This window comes from Natrix helvetica (genome assembly GCF_964273705.1).
Source record: "Natrix helvetica genome assembly, chromosome: 2".
NCBI classification, from domain to species: domain Eukaryota; kingdom Metazoa; phylum Chordata; class Lepidosauria; order Squamata; family Natricidae; genus Natrix; species Natrix helvetica.
The window spans coordinates 220,470,214-220,493,325 of record NC_138552.1 but is presented as its reverse complement, the minus strand read 5'-3'; the positions used below and the strand labels follow the sequence as shown (position 1 = coordinate 220,493,325).

Below are 23,112 nucleotides of genomic sequence, written 5' to 3'. Positions count from 1 at the left end.
ACTGTGAAACCTGACTCCACCTTTAAAATTCAGGCTTCCGGTCTTTGTCTCCGTTTCTCCCAGAGGAAACTCTTGTGGATTGGTACTTTTTGAACTTTCTAGGGGAAACTTTCTATCTATTGCCAGACTTATTAGAGAGATTCTCTTCTGCCTGGTTCTTCTGCTCCCGGAACTCACCTGGCTACCCTTCTTTTCTAACTGTTTATCTTATATATGGACTGAACTTCTAACGTTATAAAGGATGGCATCCAAAAGACCACCTCCTGGAAAACCTGGCTTTGCCACGTCTGCTCCAACATCTGCAACATCCAGTCCAGCCACACAGTCAAAGATAACAGAACTGATGCAACCTAAGACTACAGAGATCGACTTTCAACAAATGCTTCAACAAATTTTACAGGGCCAGGAGGAAATCAAGAAACAGCTAAGGGAAATGAAAGATGAAATTAAAGAAAATCAAGCCCAAATTTATAAGAACTCACAAAGACTGAATCTTGTGGAAGGGGGGGTGGAGGAGGTGAGGGGGGTGGTGGAAGCTGTGCAGAAAGGGAACAAAGATCTTGACATCCAACAGATGAAATTAGAATTTGAGAGAATGTCCTATTATCTTAGATTTCAAAATGTTATAGAAGAAGATGGGGAAAACATAAGGGACATCATGACAAACATCCTGGCTGACTACACACACAAAGAAAAACAACAGATGGGGTGGGACATAGACCTGGTTTATAGAGTGAACTCAGCTTATGCTAGAACACACAATGTACCCAGGGAGGTTCATATTAAATTTCTTAGAAAAAGCACAAGAGATGAAATTCTGGGTGTACAAAGGGGGCAAGCATTGACATATCATGATATGGAGATAACCATTCTGAAGCAGATCCCTAAGAAGATTAGAGAAAAAAGGAAGAATTATTCGCAATTAGCGAATAAATTATACCAGAAAGGGGTGTGGTTTAGATGGTTGATGCCTGAAGGTATGCTGATATTCTGGGAGGAGACAAGAATCAGAATCAATGCACCCATAGAGGCGCAGGCCTTTATGGAAAAAAATAAAACACTCCTAGAGAAAACACCAGACATTACAACGGACACGCAGGACACGGGAGGGGCCAGAGCTCTGCCAGTGGAGGGAGATGGGGCAATAGCAAGAAGACTCAGATCACAAAAATAAACAAGAAAATCATATTATTATAAACTGACCGAAAGTGATAATGGAATTATATTTGGATTTTATACTGTAATGTTTAATCTGATTGAATTTAGTAATAGAACTAATATGCTGATTGTAATCATTTATATACCAATGCATTATATATAAATGTATACTATGGGTATGGAGGGAGGGGCGCCTTTCACATTTTGCAACTGCCAAAATTTGTATACCTGTCCATTTACTCTTTTCCCTATAAATGTTGAAAAACCAATAAAATTTTATTATAAAAAAAAAAAAAAGAAATTGCTGCGCCACCACATTCTCAACAACCTTCGCCAGAAAGGGAAGGTTAGAGACTGGACAATAATTAGCTAGCTCCGTTGGGTCAAGCGAAGACCTCTTGAGTAAGGGCCTCACCACCGCCTCTTTCAAGGCAGATGGTAAGGATCCCTCCCCCAACGAGGCATTCACCAGGCCCAGAAGCCAGCCTCGTGTCACCTCCCAGGATGCCAGTACCAACCAGGAGGGACATGGGTCCAATGAACATGTGGTGGGTCGCAGCCGTCCACGCAACCTGTCCAAATCCTCGGGGGCAACAGAGTCAAACTCCTCCCAGAGTGGATTCACAAGACTCGCTGTTGACGGCCCGTCCAGACCACTGGAGGGGGCCCATCCGCTTCGGATCTGAGCGACTTTGTTCTGTAGATATTCTCCAAACTCCTCTGCTCTTCCCTGTAAGGGTGCCCCCCGCATCTCCTGAACCAAGAGGGAGCGGGTCACCCTAAACAGGGTGGCAGGGCGGTTATCCGCAGACGCAATAAGAGCGGCACAATGTCTACGTTTGGCCGCTCTCAGTGCCACAAGGTAGGTCTGTAAATAGGCTCTTACCTGTGTTCGGTCAGACTCGGAGCGTGAGGACCTCCACCTGCTCTCTAGACGTCTTCTATGGCGCTTCATCACCCTGAGCTCCTCGGTATACCAAGGTGCCCGGGTGAGTCGCTGCCATAGGAGAGGTCGCAAAGGCGCAACCCGGTCCAAGGCACCAGCCGTCGCCCTATTCCAGGCGGCCACTAGGTCCTCCGACCGAGCGCGGGTCAGGGCTACAGGTAATGGCCCAAGCTCCGTCTGGAACCTATCTGGTTCCATCAGGCGCTTGGGGCGGTACCAGCTTGGACGAACTGGCTCTGCCTCCTCGCGGTGGGGGGTAGCGCCAGGGAAGTCTAGCCGGAGACATGAGTGATCTGACCATGACAGGGGGGTAATATCTAAATCCCCTATTCCCAGATCACTCGTCCACTGCTCAGATACAAAAACAAGGTCCAGTGTGTGACCACCTTCGTGTGTGGGGCCCTGAATTAGTTGGGTCAGGCCCATGGCTGTCATGGAAGCCATGAACTCCCGAGCTACCTCGGATGCTGCTCCCGTCGACGGCAGGTTGAAGTCCCCCATAACTAAAAGTTTGGGGATCTCCACCGCCGTCTCCGAGATCAGATCAAGGAGCTCGGGCAGGGCTGCTGACGTATAGCGAGGAGCCAAGTATACAATCAGCAAACCCCACTGCCTCCCTGGGCCCCATTATGATGTTCCAGATATGGACCAAATCAGGGCTGATTTGTTTCCGATAGTCTTGAAACAGTTGGGAGGAATACAAATGTTTTAAAAGTTCTATTTTAGCTGCTATATTTGCATTCTACAATCTGGGCCACAGTAGTTAAACACAAAAACACTAGTACAATAAATTCATATTATTTACAGTGCTAATGTTCTGTGAAATCATGAATTCTGAGTAAGCGCATATCAATAATCTTCTTCCTTGTAAAGGATCAGGCTGGACAGTTTAATGGGAGGAAGAAAATGGTGAAGGTCAGCTGGTGTGCTGCAGGGCAGATGAGCTGGAACTTCCCAACTATTCGGGACTTTGTGGGGGTTTGTGGCTTGGAGCCTCCCAGGCATCTGGAGCTTCTAGTAGAGCAATTGCTTCGTGCTCTGTGGGAAGACTTTCTGGTTTTTAGCCTTGTCAGGGTAACTGATTTCTTATCCCACTGTGTTTTATGTTTTCCCAAGAGTTTTCTGCTTCCTGGGTGTGACACCTTTTCACTGCACTGCTGGATCAGTCTGGGGCAGCTACAGCTTCTTTCCTTTTCTCTAACTTGCACTTAGCCTGCACTGGGACTCCCAAGGACTCCCCCCCCCCTTGAGGCACTCCAGATTCTGCATAATGACCCACGTGACTACTTAACAATGCTGTCTTGGAAAGCCATGATGCAACTGTAAAATTGAGTCATTATATGGTTACCCTCTTAATGACATCAAAGAATTATGACCAAAATTCCAGACTCCGTTGTGATTGTAAGTTGAGGACTACCTGTATCACCTTTTGAAATGTGCAAACTAGCTGGCACTAGCCAAGAAGGATAAGTGTTCTGTCCCATGATTCTAATGAATATGCAGACATAGTCTTGGCTGTCTGCACAACTAATTACAGAGATAAAACCACCTCTTGGCTAGGAGCCTAGAACGCTATCTTCAAGAAACCAAGATTAGACTTATGGAATGCTTTCTCAACGGCTAGTCAAATGGACTGTTGTTTCCTGAAAAGATTCCCCTCCCGTCGCTCCACCTATAAACTCTTTGGGAGGGGCCACAACCGTAGCCAGCTGTCCCTATTTCCTTCTATGACGTCTTCTCCACAGCTGCTCCCTTCTTCTCTCAGCTCTACGCACATGTACATCAGGGACAACGTCCCTCTGTTCCTCCTCACTGCTCCCTGACTCAGATGCCACCTGGTGGCCAATAGGCCTCTCTAATCCCTGCTCTGACTCCAAACACCCTCTAGAGTCTTCCTCATCCTCCAGAGCAGTCCCATAATGGTCATCGCTGTCAGAGTCCACCAACAGCTCAGCAGGCCCGCTGCTGGGCCACAACAGTAAGAGCATTGTCCTTGAAGTGCGTAATGTGGCTGTAAACATCTCTGGCTTTAAGCTTCACAACTTTGCGGCCTACTCTTTTTAAAAAAAAAATTGATCATGATCTCATGAATCTACAAATTTAGCTATCTTTCAATCCTTTCCTCACATTACAGAAGTTAATTTGGTAGTTTCTGTTGTGGTTTCATATACAGATTGGCAAATTTGCTCCTCCTTTTTCTGGATATATTGTATTGCTAAATCATGAATACTGAACTCATGGCCAATAGCAATGTAAGTCATACTTGAAGAAAGCCTATCTAGCATGCATATTTTCTCTTAAGGCTCACCACAGTCTCCTTGCATTCAGAACATTAGGCTCAGGGGTCATTTTAACCAGCAAGATTACCAATATAAAAGAAGACATGCACAGAATTGTAATTCATAATTTTTTCTATTCTCCACAGGTACCAGGAAGGCTTCATGAATATTGATTTGAGATTACAAATACTGTGTTTTCCCGAAAATAAGACAGGATTGTATTTTATTTTGACCCCCAAAATAAGCACTTGACCTTATTTTGGGGGAGATCTTATTATTTTTGAGGTGCAGGAGGCAGCGAGTGTGGTCACTTCATGGTTGCTGCTGTGTTGCAATATTTTTGGGGAGGGCTTATTTTTTGGGGAGGGCTTATTTTAGCGCATGCGCTCAAAAGCCCAATTGAGCTTATTATCCGGGATGGTCTTATTTTTGGGGAAACGAGGTAAACGTTTGCGAATAGGAGAATTTGTAAATATGTACTTATTTGTATAATTAATCTACTGCTTAGTAATAGTATATTTTGGGGTATTCTGTGCATGTGACAGAGTGATATTCAGCATTATTTTATAAAACAATCTTCAAAGCTCTAAAAGCCCCATAATCAAAAGAGGAAAAAGCAAAATTAAACTTGAAATATTTGGCATGGGAGGGGGGCAATAAAAAACAAATTACAGATACTTTTCTTAAATACATTGTTTGATTCCCCAATAATTCAAATAAATCAGGCAGTTGCTGATAATTTCCAAGAAGATTCAGTTAAGGTAATAAACACCTACATTCCTAAGACTAACTGGTACAAAAATACAATGCATTCAAGTTATTGATTGCCAGATATTATTATTAAGAGTCAAAGGAAAATATTAATCTTATTGCCTGATTCATTTATAATTTGCACATGCTATTTATTTGTTGAAAAGGGAAATAGTGTTTTAGAATTAACTCACCTGCATTCGAAATACTGTATTCCTTCATGGCTACCATTATGTTTTCCTCTTTCATGGTTGTCCCATTCAACTCCAAGCCAAATTCCTAATATTATAAAAATCAATGATTTATAATGCAGCTTTCAAAATGGTTCATCAATAAAACTATTTAAGGTCTTAATAGCGACTCAGGTGATCTGATCTGTTCTCTCTGTGCTCAAAATTGCCTAGTCTGCCTCTTCCTTATGAAATTACTTTTATATTGACAGAAGGGCTACTTCTAATTTTTAAAAAGTTTAGCTATCCCAAACGTATAAAACATTTATCATTTATTTTACTTCAGATTACTTTATTATCTGCTGTGGTATTGCTGCATTTCTATAGTGTTTATTAAATTGAAATACACTTTCAGATTCATTGAAGACTTCTTTTCATTAAAAACATAGTATGAAGACTCAAAGTCCTTTTTCAAAGCGTTAACAGGTTGTGTGATTCATAATTCTAGCCTCTACTTTGATGAGCACAAGGGTAAGTCATTTTTTAAAAAAACGGTTTATGGTGACTGCTGTATTTTTAAGCTATTAATTCAACTATACCAATCTGTAAGCAAGCAAAAGAAGCATTTACACTAACACATCTGTATCTGAATTCAAAGTAGAAAAAGTTGGAAAGGAAACCTCTGGCAGTAAAGCATGTCAAAAAGAAGACTGATTTAGTTTATGCAGCTTCTAGTTAAGATGGTAGAGGGAACAGAAGCGTCAGAATTTCTGTCCTTGTGATTTTATGGGAGCTTTGTTTTCTGTTTGCTGTGTGCATGTGGGATGCAGGATTGATATTCACATGCAGGGAGGTTAAACTGTTGGATTAGACTCCCTGGCCCAATCTAGATTTTCTCAGTGGGAGAACTGGGAGAGGTCTGAAGTACTTGCTGTTTTGAAACGCTAACCATGCCTGCCATGCCAACCACATTTGCCATGCTTGGGAACTGGGTAACTTCAAAATTAGGCCATGGCATTTCTCACATTCTCAGACTGGCCTGACTATTCCTGAGGCATCCATTACTGCAGGGACGTATTTGGGCTGGACAACTGCTCAGGCTATTTCCCAGAGGAAAATGTCTTATCATGCAGCCTGGGGTGGGTGCATGTTGGACTGCCTGGCTGTTTCTATGGAGTATGGTGTTGAAGGGACCCCAGGTTTGGGGGGGAGTTAATAGATAAATATTTAAGAGCTGGACTTGGGGCTTCCCACTGCTGTCTGAGTAACTCTCTCTTTCTCTCCTTCCTTTGGGTGAAGATCAGATTTAGATCTGGTGGTAGTGAATAGGAGGAAAACCTCTCACAACTAGTGGAAGCAAAAGGAGAGGGATGCCCTTGGATACTAGTGGGTATGAGAATGTTGATTCCTTCCTCTGGGTGAGAGCTGGAGGAAGATTTGATAAAGGTGAAGGAGGAAGTGAGCCTCTGCCCACTGATGGAAGCAACAAAGTGTGTGTGTGCATGCATGGGTGTGTGATATATGTACAGAGAGCTTGTGGGGAAGTGATTGCTGGGTACCCTGCACAGAGACCTGGTGGAGGTAAGTGCCTTGGGGTAGCTGGCTTTGCCTCCCAAGGATACTTGGCAAGGACAGTAGGTGGGTTCCCAGGCCTGGGACCTAAAGGTCTTGGATAATGGGATAGAGTTACTATTTGGGGAACGGAGGCGGCCCCAAGTACTATGATGGTGATGGGCATGGAGAAATATGGTAGGAGACATCAAGGGGATCACTATCAGAAACCATGGATGCATTGTTTTGTTAACAGCTCCAAGTTCCAACTCAGTTCTCAGCCCCAATGCTCTCTCAATGAACCTTCACTGATCTTAATCTCTTGTTGATACTACTAAATGCCGTGTCAGTTTATAACCCCACTTATCCGTGATTTGACTGTAGATGAGAAGGCACGATTACCAAGACCTACCTGGGTACAGAAGAGGGAGTTTCCCTTCCTGAAATTTGTCTGAGTTTCAAGTGTGATATCAACCCAGACTCTACAGCAGGGGGTGGGGGATGTGGTGATTGTCACCAGGGAATCTCTTAGTTTTCAGAGACATTGTTCCACTTGTCCCCACTTGTGGAACCCCTGATCATTAAGTTGGGCTCTAGGGATCATCTGGGAATGCTGGGAATCATCTGGGAACTCCCTGCCTGAGTTCCTGGACTCTGTTTCTGGGTTGGCAATAGAATTCTCCAGATTTATGTTTCAGGGGGACTTTAATCTTCCTTCCATGGGAATAGACTGAGATGGCTTCCAAGGCCTATCTCAGGTCATCCAGAGTCCAACTTGGGATAGTGGTCACACTTTGGATCTGGTGTTCCTGTTGAAGCAGTGGCAATGTGATCTGAAATTGGGAGGGCTCTCCTTTGTCTTGGCTGGATCATGCCCTAGAGTATTATGGGTGCTCAATAAAGGATGAGCTCAAGTGAATACGGGTTAGAGTGTATGTTGTGGTGGTAAGAATGATGAAGCACCAGTATTTCTCTGCCCTTATTGCATCTGGAGATTGCAAACCTGCAGCTGTTTTGGGTGGCATGGATCCTCCTGGACAAGGGAGCTTAGAGAACTTCCTACAGGGGCAGGCAGAGGAATTTGCATAGTACCTGTCAGATAAAGTTGCTTAAATACTAAGTTGCTTAAATTTGTTACAGGTCTCGAGGAGATTCCTAGGGAGGAATCTTGCCTGGTTATTTGGGAATGGTTCAGACTTGTGACACTTGAGGAAATGGATAGAATCATCAGGATTATGAGCTCAACCACCTGTTCTTTAGATCCAGGCCCCTCCTGGCTTGTCACAGTGGCCTGAGGAGTGTTGTGTGAATGGCTTCTGACAGTAGTTAATTTTTCTTTGTTCCATTACCTCTTAAACAGGTTGTGGTTTGTCCTCCACCCCCCAAAAGGCATTGCAGAATCCTACTATACTAGATACTTTTTGTCCAGTATCTCACCTCCCTTTCTTGGTGAAGTTGGTAGGGAAGGTGGTCATGAAACAGATTTAGAGGGCTTTGGAGAAAGCAGATTATTTTGATCCTTTTCAATCAGGAGACAGACCTGGGCATGGGACAGAAGTGGCATTGGCCGCATGTTTAGATGACCTCTGGCATGGGAAGGATGGAGTTATAAGCATCAAGGAGAGGTTCTGCCTTCGACCTCTACTATGTGGTGATGTTACAGGGTTTGGGCTTTCTCTGCTCTTAACATCTACAAGACGTTGCCGGAAGAGTTTATAATCTGATTATATATCTTCATCCCTGGTGAGTTATGCAATGCTGTGAATATCTTATCCTGGCATCTGGAGGCAGTGAGGGTCTGGGTGGGCAACAACAGGCTTTAGCTGAACCCTGGCAAGATGAATAGATTTGCATTTTGGGGTCCACTGATTCCAAGATACCATCTTTGGATGGAGTCATACTACTCCAGACAGACCCAGTGCGCAATCTGAGAGCCCTTCTAGAGTCACAACTCCTGCCTGATGAACAGGTAGCAAATAAAACTACAAGGGTCTTTGCACAGCTTTGTTTTGTGCACCAGTTATACCTGTTCCTGGATGGACAGGCCCTGCTTACAGTCATACAGTAGTATGACTTCAGATTGGACAATTGCAATGTGCTCCACATGAAGATGCCCTTGAAGCTTCAGCTAGTACAGAACACAGTAGTGCAGGCAGTTATGTGTGTTCCTAGAACAGTGCATGCTACACCTCTAATCCATGAGCTGCATTGGTTGCCAGTTGGCACGTGATTTCAATTCAAGCTGCTGGTTTTAACATTTAAAGCACTTCATGCATAGGACTGGACTATCTGAGGGACTACCTCTTCCCACTTATGTAAGTCCACTCCATTAGACCTGGCACAGTAGTCATGCTGAGGGTTTCATTGACTAGAGAGCTATATTTGATGAGTCTCAAGAGACATGTCTTCTCTCCCATGATGCCTACCTTATCAACCCCCCCCCCCCGCCCATACTAGTTCAGGTTCAACTCTTTTGATATTCTGAAGAGCCCTCAAGACCTGCCTATGTTATTAGGCCTATACTTCCCAGGCAGAAAGACTTGCTTAGATAACTCCATTGTTAAAGTGGCTGTTTTTATCCTCTCTTAGCGTTTATTTTTGGCTTTTGCAATATGTACCAATATGATTTTTATATACATTTTAAACATTTGTTGTTTTCATCTGATTGTTGTGCGCTGCCCAAAGGTGCTGTTGGTGAGACGGACTATTATATAAATTTAATTAATAAATAATAAACTCTAGAAGGAATTCAAAGTAACCATTTTATTAGTAGCCCCTAAACTATGGAACATGCTGCCTCTACACATTCACTTGGCTTTACAAGTCCCTGCATTCCGGGTCAGTTCTAAAACCATATCATTTCAACAAGCTTTTGGCTACTAATGTGATTGTTAATGAACATCAATGTGACTTTTAAAAATTGATCATACTATGTCTTGTGGAATTTGATTATTAGTGCCATTTTCTTCTTGTGACTGCTCAGAGTCTTGAAGCAACTGATAAATATTACAAAACAAATAAACAGTTAAATGATGTCACCCTTTTATTTTACAAAATACATATGATATAAAAATATTTTTTTTCTACCTGTTGTAGGAGGAACGTTACCAACATAAAGTACTGTTCCATATTCTCCATTACAGAGAATTCTTCGACCAACTGCATCAGAAGGAATGGTATCACTCATCAAGAAAGAGAGATGAGTTCAGGATATTTCTTTACGGATCTAGGGAAAGAATTAACAGTACTTTTTATATATTATGCCATTCATGAAATTAATCACATACAGTACATAACATCTAGGTTCAGACTGAGCAAGACACCTAGTCACTATGTATGTCACTAGCCATGCATTTTTAGGGCATCAATACGAAAGTGGAGTGATATTACATTATTCTGGGATGTTATGGTTTTCCATTTAAAAGATCCTGCTTCTTTTCTAAATCCAAGAAAGGTCATCCATGTACTGCCACTTACTGAGACAATAGTACATATACTTTACATCATCTACCTTAAGGAATTAAAACTGAAAGTGCCTAAAGAGCATATTAAAAATTTAACAGCAAAATGAGTAAATCTAGTTATAATAATAAAAATAACCGTACAGTAATTTACAATGCAGTAATTCTTTGAAACTGTATAGTAATGCCTCTATCAATGTTTGGATCTTTATAGGATACTATTCAACCCAGCCAGCTTACTGTCCCATATAATAAGGACCAAGATGAGTTTGCTAAAATTAAGCTAAAATGCAATTTTACTATGAATAACACCACTGCGACACTGGCACTGATTTTGCTGAAGGTTTACTCCCCAATGTCTTGAACTGCAAGAAATTTGTCAAATACAGTATTAACATTTCAAGAGCCAAAAAAAGGGCTTTGTGGGTGTGCAATTCCCAAAACAACTTGTCTAACCCTATTCCCCCCCTCCAGACGACTACTTCAATGTTGAATCTTGCATTCTGTGGAAAAAAGAAATGATCTGAAGTTTTTCATACATAGACAACTAAACCTCTATGCTGTTTGAGTGGCAGTTACCATGAAAACCATACATCCCGTTTCTAGAAATCCGAGCACCTGCAAAGAGGGGAAAAAAACCAAGCTTCCCATCCGATTGAAGGCGAATATAGGGATCTCAGGATAATGTTGCAGGATCCAATCTGAGTCGGTTAACGGGACCAGAGAGGTTTTGTCTTCCGAGCTGTCGGACTCGTGCTTGAACGTTCCCTCCTGTGGGTTGTATTTAAATACCACACTTAAATGAAATGGGCTCCAGCACGATTCCTAAAGCTCGCAGGAAAAACCTCTGGTGCCGGCGACCGACCCAAATTGGATTTTGCATCCCATCCGAGTTTACAGCCACCGGGAGAAAGAGCCCAGCTGCACAACGCTGAAAGCGGCGAACTCACAGCAACAAAGCGAAGGCTGAAGGGAGGCACGGAAAGTACCCGCCGCTCGACTAGAAGAGGCTCTGGAAGCGAAAGGAGAAAACAAGTAGAGCGAGATTCAGCGGCGCGGCGCTTTCAACCTACGGCGGCCTCCTCGGCTTCCTCACCGACTTCAGCCACTCCTCGGCCGCCTCACTCTAGAGCGCAAACCCCTCCCCTCCCGCCTAGACCGCTCCTCCGCCCGCGGAAAAATGCGCCACTGGGGCCTATTGGCGCAGGCGCGAGCTCCTCCCCTCCTCCCGCTTCGAGAAAGCCCTCTTCGTCTCTCTCTCTCTCCCCCCCCTCCATTTTCTCATTCTCCTCTTCGTCCTCGCGAGGCATCTCGGGAGCTGTAGTAGCGGCGAAGAAAAATTCCCTCATAGACTGCGGCAAATGGGCGGGACAAAACCATGCTACCCAGAAGGCTCTACGAATCCGAGTCTCTGTTTCCATAGAACTGGAGTGGGAATTACATCAGCGTTTCTGAGAGAGCGGCTAATGGCGACGGCGAGTAGGCGGGCCGGTGGGGTGGCGCGCCAATGCGAAGCAGGCAAGGCGGGCAGAGGGCGGGCGTCGATGCGTCAATCAGGCATCGGATCGGGGGAGGGGACGGAACAGCTTGGAGCTGAGCCGCTGCTGTCGCCGTCGCCACCGGGGTTCGGACGGGAAGGAGAAGCCTCTGGGCGAGACCTGCCTGCCCCAGAGCCAGGCCGGCGATCGCTGAAGGGACGGAGGCGGGAGCGGGGGCCGGGCGATTGGGCCCGGCGTCGAGAGGAGGCTCCGTCCTCCTCTCTCCCCCCCCCACCCCCGGCAGGTTTGGGGGGACCAGCGAGCGGGCGACAGCCGTGGAACAAAAGGTAACGTTGCCCCGGGGAAGAGGCTGCGGGGCCCCGGCCCTGGGCGATTCACCGAGCTCCCCGGGGAAGGCCGAAGCCCTTCGGCAGGGAGATCGGAGAAGAAGCGGGCGAGCGACTCGCCTTTGGGATTGTTGTTTTTCTGCTGGTTGAGGCGGCAGCGGTAGCTGCTGCGCTGGTGGTTTCAGCTTCCCGGGAAGCGGGACCTCCGAGTGTGGGAGGAGGAAGCGGGGAGTCCCGCGGCCGGCTTCGGGGGGAGGCGCTCCCCATCGCCGCCCAAGGGCGTCGTTTCTCCGGCTCCCCGAGTAGCTCGCCTGGAGCCCGGAGCTGCGGCTGTTGCTGAAACTCCGACCGCGGAGTCAGCCCGGGGAGGGGAGGGAATCTGTGGGGAGAGCGAAGAGGGGCCAGTTTGCGGGGATGGAAAGAGCTGAAAACCCTTCCCTAGTGGTACGGCTAATATGATTCCTTTTGGACTTTATTTTGTTGATCTAATCGTGGTATTAGGTTTCTCCTGTACGCAAATGAATATTCTGTAGGTGCCATACACTTCAGCACCAACTTGAAATTTATGCAGTATTTCTGACAGATCCTTAGGATGGCTGCATAAGTATGCAAGAAGTATTATGCCCAATAGTTCATTTATCTTTACTCAAAATCATTTTGGTAAACTCTTTTCCTTTGGTATATACTTTGGGTTGTCCTTGACTTACAACCATTCATTTAGTGACCATTTGAAGTTACAACAGCACTGGAAAAGTGATTTATGACTTTTTCACACCACAGTTGCAGCCTCTCTGTGATCAAGTGATTAAAATTCAGATGCTTGACCACTAGTTCACACTATGCATGGCAACTGGAGGTCACATAATCCATCTTTTTATGCCTTCCGTCAAGCAAAGTCAACGGGGAAGCCAGATTCACTTAACAACCATGTTACTAACTTAACTGCAAGAACAGAAATTTTGGGCTCAATGGTGGTTGTAAGTCAAGAACTAAACTACTGTATCGTAGTAGTTTACTAAGACTTTATGATCCAATTTCAAGATGATTTCAAAATGAGAAAATAATTACCAAGACCAGAATAGTATGCCATGTAGTGAATAAAAACTAATAGAAGTTTTAAATAATAAGGTACTATATGGGGAAATTCTTGGTCCACAAAACAAGCTTTTGCATTTCTGTCCAGAAAAGTATTCATTTGGCTAACAATTAAAATCAGCCTGAGCTAATTAACAGAAAAGGTTTTTCTAGATAGTTTTTATTATCCTAGGACAGGTATTCTAAAACAAAAACTTTTAAAAGCTGATAAATATTGAACACTTGAAAGCTGTAATTTTTACAATTAAAACAGGTGTTTATGATTTTCATATTATGCTTTATTTTACCCACCAAATATTTTGAGAATGTACAATTTGTAAAATCATCATGGTCTCAAACTCATTTCCAACAAATGTTACAGCTTACATTTAAATACTCTGGATGCCTTCCAATGACATGCTGCACTGATTATTATATTTAATGTGCTTACTGCTTAATAAAATATTCAGATTTTTTAAAAAAAATCTAGAATTAATAATGATACATAAAGCCATAAACCTTCAGAGCAAATATGGGAGGCATTCAGTGTGGAATTACTTTAAGTTAGGTACTGGCAAACCACCAAACTCAATGCAGTTAATAAACGGGACAAACAAAACCTGACAACTGCCTACTGTAGATCTCAGCTGGCTTAATTAGGACCAATACTTTTGCACTTGAAGTGTTTCTTACTTTTTCTGTTAATTGAAAAAGGAGGACATCTATTTATGGAAATAACACATGTCTTCATGAGTTAGTTACTTCCCAGCTCATGAAATACTGTTTCTTCTTTCCACAGTATAGTAGGCTGGAATTTCAAAAACCCAGTCACTCTTAAGCTTGTCTTTGTCTCTCAGGAATATTGGCCAGCTATATTTCTGGAATTGAATTATGAAGACTGATGAGCTGAAAAGGAGCAACACTCCATTAAATGTAGGAACTATCTTTAGGGATAGAGGCCATTTGAATTTTAGGATTACAGTATGTTCAACTATTTGACCTTGGTATTGTTTTAGGAATGTCTCAGAATGGTAAGGACAATGAGCATTATTTCCAGCCAAGAATCACTTCATCATTATTAATATTTGGGTAAAAGATTGATAATGCTACAATATCACCAAAGTGATACTGGATGTTTTTGTTTGAGATTTTCCCATGCTTTTGGTAAATAACATTTTATTTTGTAATAAATTATTGAACTACTGCCATTCTGCAATGTTATTGAAGAGGAAGGATAGCTCTAAGTTGCCCACGCCCATATTTCTACCTAAGGAGAGGAGAGAGATATAAAATTATTTGATTTTCAGTCTGAAATACATGCTAATTACGAAGGCTCTACAGTGCTTTGAATTTCTAAGAGATCCTTTGGGTGTGAATATACATTCTGTGGCTACATCTTTTCCAGGATCATATAGTAAAAGCATGATATTGGGAGAAGTTGCATCTATTTTAAAGAATTATAGAGTGATGCTGTTTCTGCTCTGAATTTTGGAACTGAATCTGTAATTATATCACTGGCTGTGTTAATTATAAAAAGTATTTGCATTCTGCAAAAATCGCTAATATTTAACCATTTTTTGTTGATTTGTATAAATGGCTGACTTTTATATTAGCTTTTTTATTTTTTAAATATGCAGTTTATTTAAACATTTGTATCAAGTATATTTTTTTACATATGTGTGGCAGTATCAGCCAATTTGTAGTATCAAGAGTGAGCAAAATCCAAATTTAGCTAATCTGAAGTGAGGCAAATGGGACTCCAAATAGAGGTGGCATAAATGTAGTATGTTATATTGACAAACCCACAAAAATTAACATCAAAGATGGTAGTAAAATATTATTGCCTTCAGCTAATGGAATTATGTATTTTAATACATATTGTCTGCCTATGTTATTTATATTATAAAGCTATCCTACAGAACCTCTATAAATCAGATTTACCAGTTGAAACTATCTTGTCTTGGGAGGTGGGGTGGGGATAATTGATTACAGTTACTTTTTTTTTCTTTGCAGTTATTATTTTTGCCCTGGAAGTGAGATTCCAGGTTACCTCATGGCTGCTGCTATGTTGCAATATTTTCGGGGAAGGCTTATTTTCAGGGGAAGGATGATTTTAACGCATGCACTCAAAGCCCGATGAGTCTTATTATCCGGGGAGGTCTTATTTTGGGGAAAACAGGATACATACATGGTTTTCAGAGTGTAGCGGAAAATTAATATCCACTTATTTCATTTGCCAGTGGTATTACAGATAGTCCTCCTACAATTGAGACTGGCAACTCCATCACTAAAACATGGTTGTAAAATGAAATGTGATGTGATTGTGCCAACTTATGACATCAGTTCCAGCTGCAGTCATTGAATGAATTACCTACAGTCAATAAGTTAATATCAGTGACTATGACCAGCAACTCCCTGACCTCCCCCACCCCAAATTTATTTGCTTGTTGGAAGTTGGCTGTAAAGGTCACAAATAGTGATCATATGATTGAGGGATTCTGCAAACACAGGGTGGATTTGAATCACTAGTAAAAAGGCTTGGTTTATACAGCCTCATACTACATAACTAAACTCCATTTCATGCTGAATAAACTAAATTAATAATGTATCTTAAATAGAAAACTGTCTTTAGATAGATTTTTACTCCAAAAGCATTTTATTAAAATAAATTTAATCAAAAACAAAAACTCTGATTTAAAGAAAAAAATCCATTGTTTTATTTTAAACGATTTTTATCTATCCTATCAGAAACCACCATAAATGCACATTGCCAAGCACCCAAGTCATGATCACAGGGATGCTGTGACAGTTTTGAGGACAGGGTGTAAAACTCCTTTTTCAGCACCATCATAATTTTGAATGGTTGCTGAACAAGTGATCAGTAAATGAGGACTACCTGTACTTTGCTTTAGCAGTTGGAACTCTTGTCAAAAGCCTTCAATGTAGTATTGTGGTTTTGGGGTATTACCATCTTTTACCCCTCTTGATGATATTCTCATAAAAATAGGTCATATTGTACTAGTTTTTAATATGTCATACAATCAGAATTAAGTCATAAAAGGGATTAGAAATCAAAATCATTGAAGAGATTTTGAAGCTATTTTAATTGACTTTTGTCACATGATTTTGTATAAGCAACTGAAAATTGAAATTTTGAAGTTATATACTATATGCACAAATCTCCAGTTACTCTTTATGATCAGTTTCAGCACAATTCATATGAACAATTAGATACTGTAAAACAAATCTAACTTTTCTTGATCCTTTAAAAACAAATTACAGAAATATTTAATTGATAACTGTTAATTTTCATTGTCTTTGAACATTTTGCTTAAATATTTAATTAATGCTGTAAGTTCAGGGTTGTCCCCAAGCAATCCAATTTGTTTATAAGCTTCAGACTCAAGTTCTCCTAGTGTTTTCCGGGTATATTCAAAGGATCCCACATTCTCAAGGTAATGCACACAGTATTTTTTTATATCCACATTTTCAGTTCTCTGTCGCAGAATATTTTGAACCTGTGTGCTCTCTGGCCTGGACCATATTGCATGAATAGTTGGGAACGAGAACTTTCCTTCAGTTAGGTCTTCACAAAAGCTTTTGTTTTCACTATATTCTTTGGAGTGTAAATTTGCATAATCATCTCTAATTTGAAAGAAGAGCCCAAGAGTGTTAAGAAGTGGTTTCAGATCATTTTTATAATTTGAAAATAACTGCATAAGGCCCACGGCTAGTCCAAAAAGGCCACCTGTCTTTTGCAGAACCATGGCTTTATATTCTTCTTCTGTAGGACAGGTATATGTATCTCTCCAGTAAATATCCAGGCCTTGTCCCTTATGGAGTTCAAGTAATTGACTGGTGAATACTTTTACAGCATCTGGATGATCAAGTGTTAAAACCTTTTGTAGACCAAGGAAATATACAAAGTTTGCACAGTTTATCACATACGGTATTCCATAAATGCTGTGGGCCACTGGAAAACCACGTCGTAGCTTTGAATTGTCTTCTATGTCATCTATAAGCAAACTTGCATTGTGCAACATTTCTGTAACTTCAATTATGATCTAATAAAAAAGACAAAATAAACTTTTTAATATTGCTGTTATTCTTCTATATTTAGATTCCCTGATTATTTCTATTTTCATTTCTTGCAATATGTTAATTCTCTCTGCTAATTAGCCTCTTAATTCCATCTTAATGACTCTCTTATTCTCATTGGGACCATGCACCCCTATTGTCTGTGTTTCTATATATTTATTTATATAGAGAGGCTTTTTTAGTATGAACAAACTTACACAATATAATTAGTGACGGATAACCTCTATATACACAATAATTCACAATGAAATGATGATATGCTGTATGTGTGTGTGTATGTGTGTATGTGTGTATGTATATGTAATACAGCCCAGGTTCAATTCCCAGTAAGGGTATGGCTAGCTGATGAGAGCTAAATAGCTTGAAATAGATCTATACTAGTCTCCCTTTATTTATTTATCAGCCCAAATGCAACACGCATACACACACATATATGTATACATACATATACATACATATGTATACACACACAACCAAACATAATACACCTGACCACAGAATTAATATTTATGATATTACAACATACACATAAAGTCTTAATGATTAAAGTATTTAAAATGTTTGAAAACAGCAATCAAGAAATGAATGCTTTGGCATGGCATGCTAACCAAGTTATTTGTGCTCTTCATCAACCCTCTTTCATCATATTGCTTATAGAGCAGCAGAAATATATTTGATGTGACACAAATCAGCAGTTTTCTCATGCCCATATATCATACCCATATATTTGGGGGACAAATAGGCTGTGATATGTGTGGAAAACTGTCTTCCTCTTTGCATAGTACAAATTAGAGTGCAAAGTAGGGGATTTGTTTCAAGAGATCTTTGGCCCCGATGAAAAAATATATCCAACATTTATCAAGATTGTCCTCACTCATTTAGGTATTACATTAAGAGCACAAAATAAAAATGTTTGGAAAGCCCAAACTGCTCTTTTCCTTGCAAACAACGTTTTGTTGCAGTATATCACAATCTGAAGCAGTTGCACAGAGCACAATATCTTGCCACCAGACAATATCTTGCCACCAGAGGTTAACATGCTACACTACTGTGGTAACTTTAGTTTAAATATTTAGATACAAACAGTACAAGAAAAAAGTAAATTATATTTCCCTTTGCAGTGTTTAAAACTATTATCTGTTAATCAATTTAACTTATAATACTCACCTGTAGTTTGTCTTCTGGAACATTCAACCAGTGATTAAAGGCTTGGGAAAGTTTAGTTCTGACCTGTTTACCTATGATTTTAAAAAGTACATAGATAATACTATACATTTTCATTTTACATAATCTATTTGTAATAAGCTCTAGGAAATGTATCAAATGAATAGGGAGAAATAGTTTTCAATCAAAGCTTGGGCACAAACTTGAATATTTGGAAATATTTCATACTTCAATTATAATTTTTTATAATTTATACTATTGTATAACACCCTCTGTAAACATTCTGTGACAGTTAATTTTAACACAATTTTAGACAATTAGAACTGATAAGGTCATACAGTATGAGTTTGACATTTTTTTGAATAAAGGCTTAGGTAGATGAACTACCAGTTTATTTACAGACCACACCTTATTTTGTGAATCACCACCACTGGCCTTTGTTCACTCAGCAGAACTTTACACAAGACAGGTGCAATTCTTAATACTAGGCAAAGAATTGTAATTAGCATATTTCATAAATGTAATATTGGTACACTATTTCCTATTATTAACTCCAAAACACTGCTACCAGAAAGCTGAAATTGGACTCTGTATTTGGGCTTACTTTTTTAAAAAGGAAATATGCATGGTACTGAGCTTTAATATCTGGAACTTTCCAGAAGGACGGACAGAGATTTTTTTTTTTCCTACACCAGGTTTAACATTCATAAAGAGTAATTTTTGTTAGGACAAACTCAAAAGCCAAACTAAGCTTTTAAGAATTTTAGAGCTTTTAGAGGATGCTACAAAAAGCAGATAGGAGAGAAAAATCTGATTTCACATCGAAATCTGTAAAACTACAATTAAAATAGACAGATTTTAAACAGTTAACCATCATTCTTATATCTTGCTGACTAAAAAAAATTAAGATCTTAAAAGCAAACTGATCAACATCTGAGTTTTAAAAAATTACTCTTTTTTTCACATCTTTATATCCTTGGGGCTTGTCCTGGTAAAAAAGAGCACACACCAAAAGAGCAATTTCAATCCCTGGCTGCTTCCTTCATCCATTTATTTTGTTTGGTAGATAATAAAATTAAAGTCTATATTTATATTCAATGATAAATGCAACTATATTATGGCTTTGATAGTGATATGTGTATCAAGCTATTAGCTAATAACCATATTAAAGCTTAAAATTATATTCATATGATATTAGCTCTATGCTAAACATGAAATTTTCTCTTATTTTGCTACGTAATAGACAAAATATGTAAATTAAAAGTTAAAATTCCAGTTTTAAAAACACTTTGAATCGCCACTCTTTCTCTCTCCAAATACATATACACACACAATGTTGTCACTGAAATGCACAAAGCAGATTAATTTTTGCTTACCATATGTAAGTGATCTGTAAAAAGAAACTGATTTTTTAAAAACTGCTATTTTATCCCAAGTTTATTGCTATCACTTAACCCAGAAATTTGTCTATATTTGACTGAAAAAAAGTAATGATTCAACCAGTATTAATTTGCTCATCTGCAAGACAGAGTAATTTGTTCAAATCATTGTTAAAATAAATCTTAGTTTATATGTTAAGAGGTATATCATTGCAGAACAAGGCGATGTAAATTGAAAACAGAAGACTACAAAATGAAAATTAGATACCAATGGGAACAAAGTGAAAGTTGATTTGGGGAATAAATGAAAAATGCATAGCTCACAGACTCAAGATATTGCTATGGTTATCCCAATTTATATATTACTTTCATACATCACTATAATTCAAACAATAATATATTACCAGGGAGCTGAAGCAGATAGTTGTATGGCTCTAAAAGAATTCTCTTGGATGAATCTTCTAGTTCTTCCATTTTAAAAATGAGTTTTCCAAACAGTGCCTTATAGTCTAAGAAAGAAAGAAAGAAAGAAAGAAAGAAAGAAAGAAAGAAAGAAAGAAAGAAAGAAAGAAGAGTCTTAAAGTATTACTGTAGTAATAACATGATGTAGGCGGGAGAAACAACAGGAAATGTCATACTGTGCCAGTGTAGAAGTGGCAGGTACTTCTTTAAAGTATTTATGATGGCATTTCAAGTAACTTAAATACACTTTAAATACACTATTCAAGATCAGCCAATCATCATATTACTCAGAAAATATTATAGTGTAATTTTTATGAACATGTACCTATTTATATACCAATAAGCCTAATAATAATAATGCCTCATCCTTCAGACTGAAGTACTGCATATGGGACACTTAACATTCTCAAATATTTAATAGAGTTCTTGTTTGAGCTTTATCTCTTTTTTCCTTCTCTCTAAAGGTTTTTTACTGCACTGCAGCTGATATGCACTAAAACAATTTATCTCAGGCAATTTAAATACAGAACCTGCAGTCATAATATGGCCTGTGCCAATCACACTATTGAGTGTCTAGCATCTATTCTAACTAGTTGTTTCCTAGCAGATAATTTCTAATTTCCCAATAGTTTTAGTTTTATATACAATAAAGATAATAGTATATACTATTGCAGCATTTTAACTCTAATAAAATGACCAGATTAATAATCTACTCTAAATTCACAAAACATTAAAACCCATGTATGAAAACCTGAACTGATAAAGCCTCAACTCATATAAATGCACACTAAACTAAATAGGGACCTAATATGGAATTCACAAAAATCTTGTAAGCCAAAATTAAGTGAACTCTAAATTAACACAATGAACTCAATACAAGGGTGGGGCTGCATGTTTGCCAATGTCCTTTTTATGAAGTAATTGTGACTTGAGAAATTTCAGCAGGATTTGAACTGTAGTTTTTCATGGAATAGTGAACTTGATTGAGCACTCAAAACTATCAAACAGCAAAAGGAAGAGGTGCACTTACATACAATACTGCATTGTTCCCTGTAGTCATTGAGAGCCAAATGGAAGCTGTAGTGCAGGTAGTCCTCGACTTACAACAGTTCATTTAGAAACCATTCAAAGTTACAATGGCACTGAAAAAAGTGACTTATTTTCACACCTAAGACAACTGCAGCATCACCGTGATCACACGATCAAAGTTTGGATGCTTGGCAACAGACTCATTTTTATGATGGTTCAGTGTCCCAGCGATATGTGATCACCTTTTGTTATCTTCTGACAAGCAAGGTCAACGAGGAGCCTACATTCATTTAATGATCCTGTTGCTGACTTCACTGTAGTGATTCACTTAACTATAGAAACAAAAGCTGTAAAATGGGGCAAAATCACTTAACTAAATCACTTTAGTTTTGCTTACCAATAAAAATTTTGGGCTCAATTGTGGTGGAAAGCGAGGACTATTAGTATTGTATTTTCAAAGCTCCATGGTTTGTGAATATTATTTTAAAACTTATACCACAAACTCCACACTGGCTTGCGTAATGAAACAGTATCAATTTATTAAAATACGTACATCTTAAATAAATTTGACATTGACTACTGAAAAAAAAAATCAAGCTTAAGAATTTGGCAGTACATGGCTAATTAAAGTACTTAACCCTAACTATATCTTCCTGTCTACTGTTTTTATAATTAACAAAAACTTTGGACAAGATTCAGACCTACCTAATTTTAACCCTTTCACAATGAAGATTTGAACTTGTTTTCTTAGGCATCTTTATCTTACAATTTAAAAATGTGAAAGCAAGACATAATTCGATAATGTACTTAACTAAAAACATTATATCAATATAGTTCAAAATACTCTTTAGAAACTGAATGAAAACGCAAAAGACATCAATATTTTAACTGGAGCTGCTCCTGCCAGTAGGAAATAACGAGAGTTTGTACTTAAAAGAAAATCCACAAAATAGGTCCTCGTTTTTTTCTTTACCGTAAATAATCAATACTTCAAACTTAACAATAAAAATGCTTACACCTCCAACATCTATGAAACAACCAAACTGGCAAAGGAAAAGGCAAAAAAGCTACATTAAGAGAGAACAGCCTCTCATCGACCAAGCCCGGGAAGCCGGCACTCATATTTGCACAGAAGAGGCGGCCTCCTTTTCCTGCCAGCTCAAGCGAAAACACCGAAAGAGAAAGAGCAGGCAAGCGAGCGCGCCAACACCCTCCCCGGCTGTTTACCACTTCTCTCTCGTAAAGGACCGCCGGCCTTTTCTACTGAAGCGACACGAGACCTGACAACAAATAGAGCGGGGGGGGGGGGGGGGAAAGACCCGCTGCTTCTCCCGCCGCTCGAATAGAAGAAGCTCTGGAAGCGAAAGGAGAAAACAAGTAGAGCGAGATTCAGCGGCGCGGCGCTTTCAACCTACCGCGGCCTCCTCGGCTTCTTCACCGGCTTCAGACATTCGGCCCACCTCATTCTAGTAGCGAGAAGCGCAAACCCCTCCCCTCCCGCCTAGACCGCTCCTCCGCCCGATGGAGGGAAAATGCGCCACCGGGGCCTGTTGGCGCAGGCGCGAGCTCCTCCCCTCCTCCCGCTTCGAGAAAGCCCTCTTCGTCTCTCTCTCTCTCCCTCCATTTTCTCATTCTCCTCTTCGTCCTCGCGAGGCATCTCGGGAGCTGTAGTAGCGGCGAAGAAAAATTCCCTCATAGACTGCGGCAAATGGGCGGGACAAAACCATGCTACCCAGAAGGCTCTACGAATCCGAGTCTCTGTTTCC

General features: G+C 40.2%; 3 protein-coding genes across 4 annotated transcripts in view; 1 reads left to right on the top strand and 2 right to left on the bottom strand.

Annotated features, from left to right (window-relative positions):
* The window catches only part of TBCE (tubulin folding cofactor E), a 30,739-nt gene extending 19,245 nt beyond the window's left edge, over positions 1-11,494 (bottom strand). The window contains exons 1-3 of the mRNA XM_081943169.1: positions 11,266-11,494; positions 9,942-10,080; positions 5,328-5,412 (exon numbers count right to left, since the gene is read on the bottom strand). Of these exons, the coding sequence (XP_081799295.1) occupies positions 5,328-5,412; positions 9,942-10,041 (185 nt within the window). The 5' untranslated portion in view covers positions 10,042-10,080; positions 11,266-11,494. The remainder of the gene's footprint in view (positions 1-5,327; positions 5,413-9,941; positions 10,081-11,265) is intronic.
* A 589-nt stretch (positions 11,495-12,083) lies between these two features.
* ARID4B (AT-rich interaction domain 4B) overlaps positions 12,084-23,112 on the top strand; it is a 96,921-nt gene continuing 85,892 nt past the window's right edge. Inside the window, exon 1 of the mRNA XM_081943164.1 lies at positions 12,084-12,140. The gene's annotated coding sequence lies outside the window, so the exon portion shown is untranslated. The remainder of the gene's footprint in view (positions 12,141-23,112) is intronic.
* GGPS1 (geranylgeranyl diphosphate synthase 1) lies at positions 16,300-22,919 on the bottom strand. Of its 2 annotated transcripts, none has more exons than XM_081943174.1 (4): positions 22,762-22,919; positions 20,260-20,364; positions 18,480-18,550; positions 16,300-17,278 (listed from the first exon to the last, which is right to left on the bottom strand). In XM_081943174.1, the coding sequence occupies exons 2-4, from the start codon at positions 20,327-20,329 to the stop codon at positions 16,517-16,519; spliced, it is 903 nt and encodes a 300-aa protein (XP_081799300.1). In that variant the 5' UTR covers positions 20,330-20,364; positions 22,762-22,919; the 3' UTR covers positions 16,300-16,516. The 2 variants fall into 2 exon arrangements, with proteins under 2 accessions (XP_081799300.1, XP_081799301.1); XM_081943175.1 differs by lacking the exon at positions 22,762-22,919 and adding an exon at positions 22,418-22,657.

Bases quoted from the DNA above. Each gene is read 5' to 3' on its own strand.
- GGPS1 (XM_081943174.1), bottom strand. From the start codon at position 20,329: ATGGAAGAACTAGAAGATTCATCCAAGAGAATTCTTTTAGAGCCATAC. The intron at 18,551-20,259 runs GTAATATATTAT...TTAAAATCATAG, and splicing joins CTATCTGCTTCAGCTCCCTG to GTAAACAGGTCAGAACTAAA. The intron at 17,279-18,479 runs GTGAGTATTATA...CTTTTTTATTAG, and splicing joins TTCCAGAAGACAAACTACAG to ATCATAATTGAAGTTACAGA.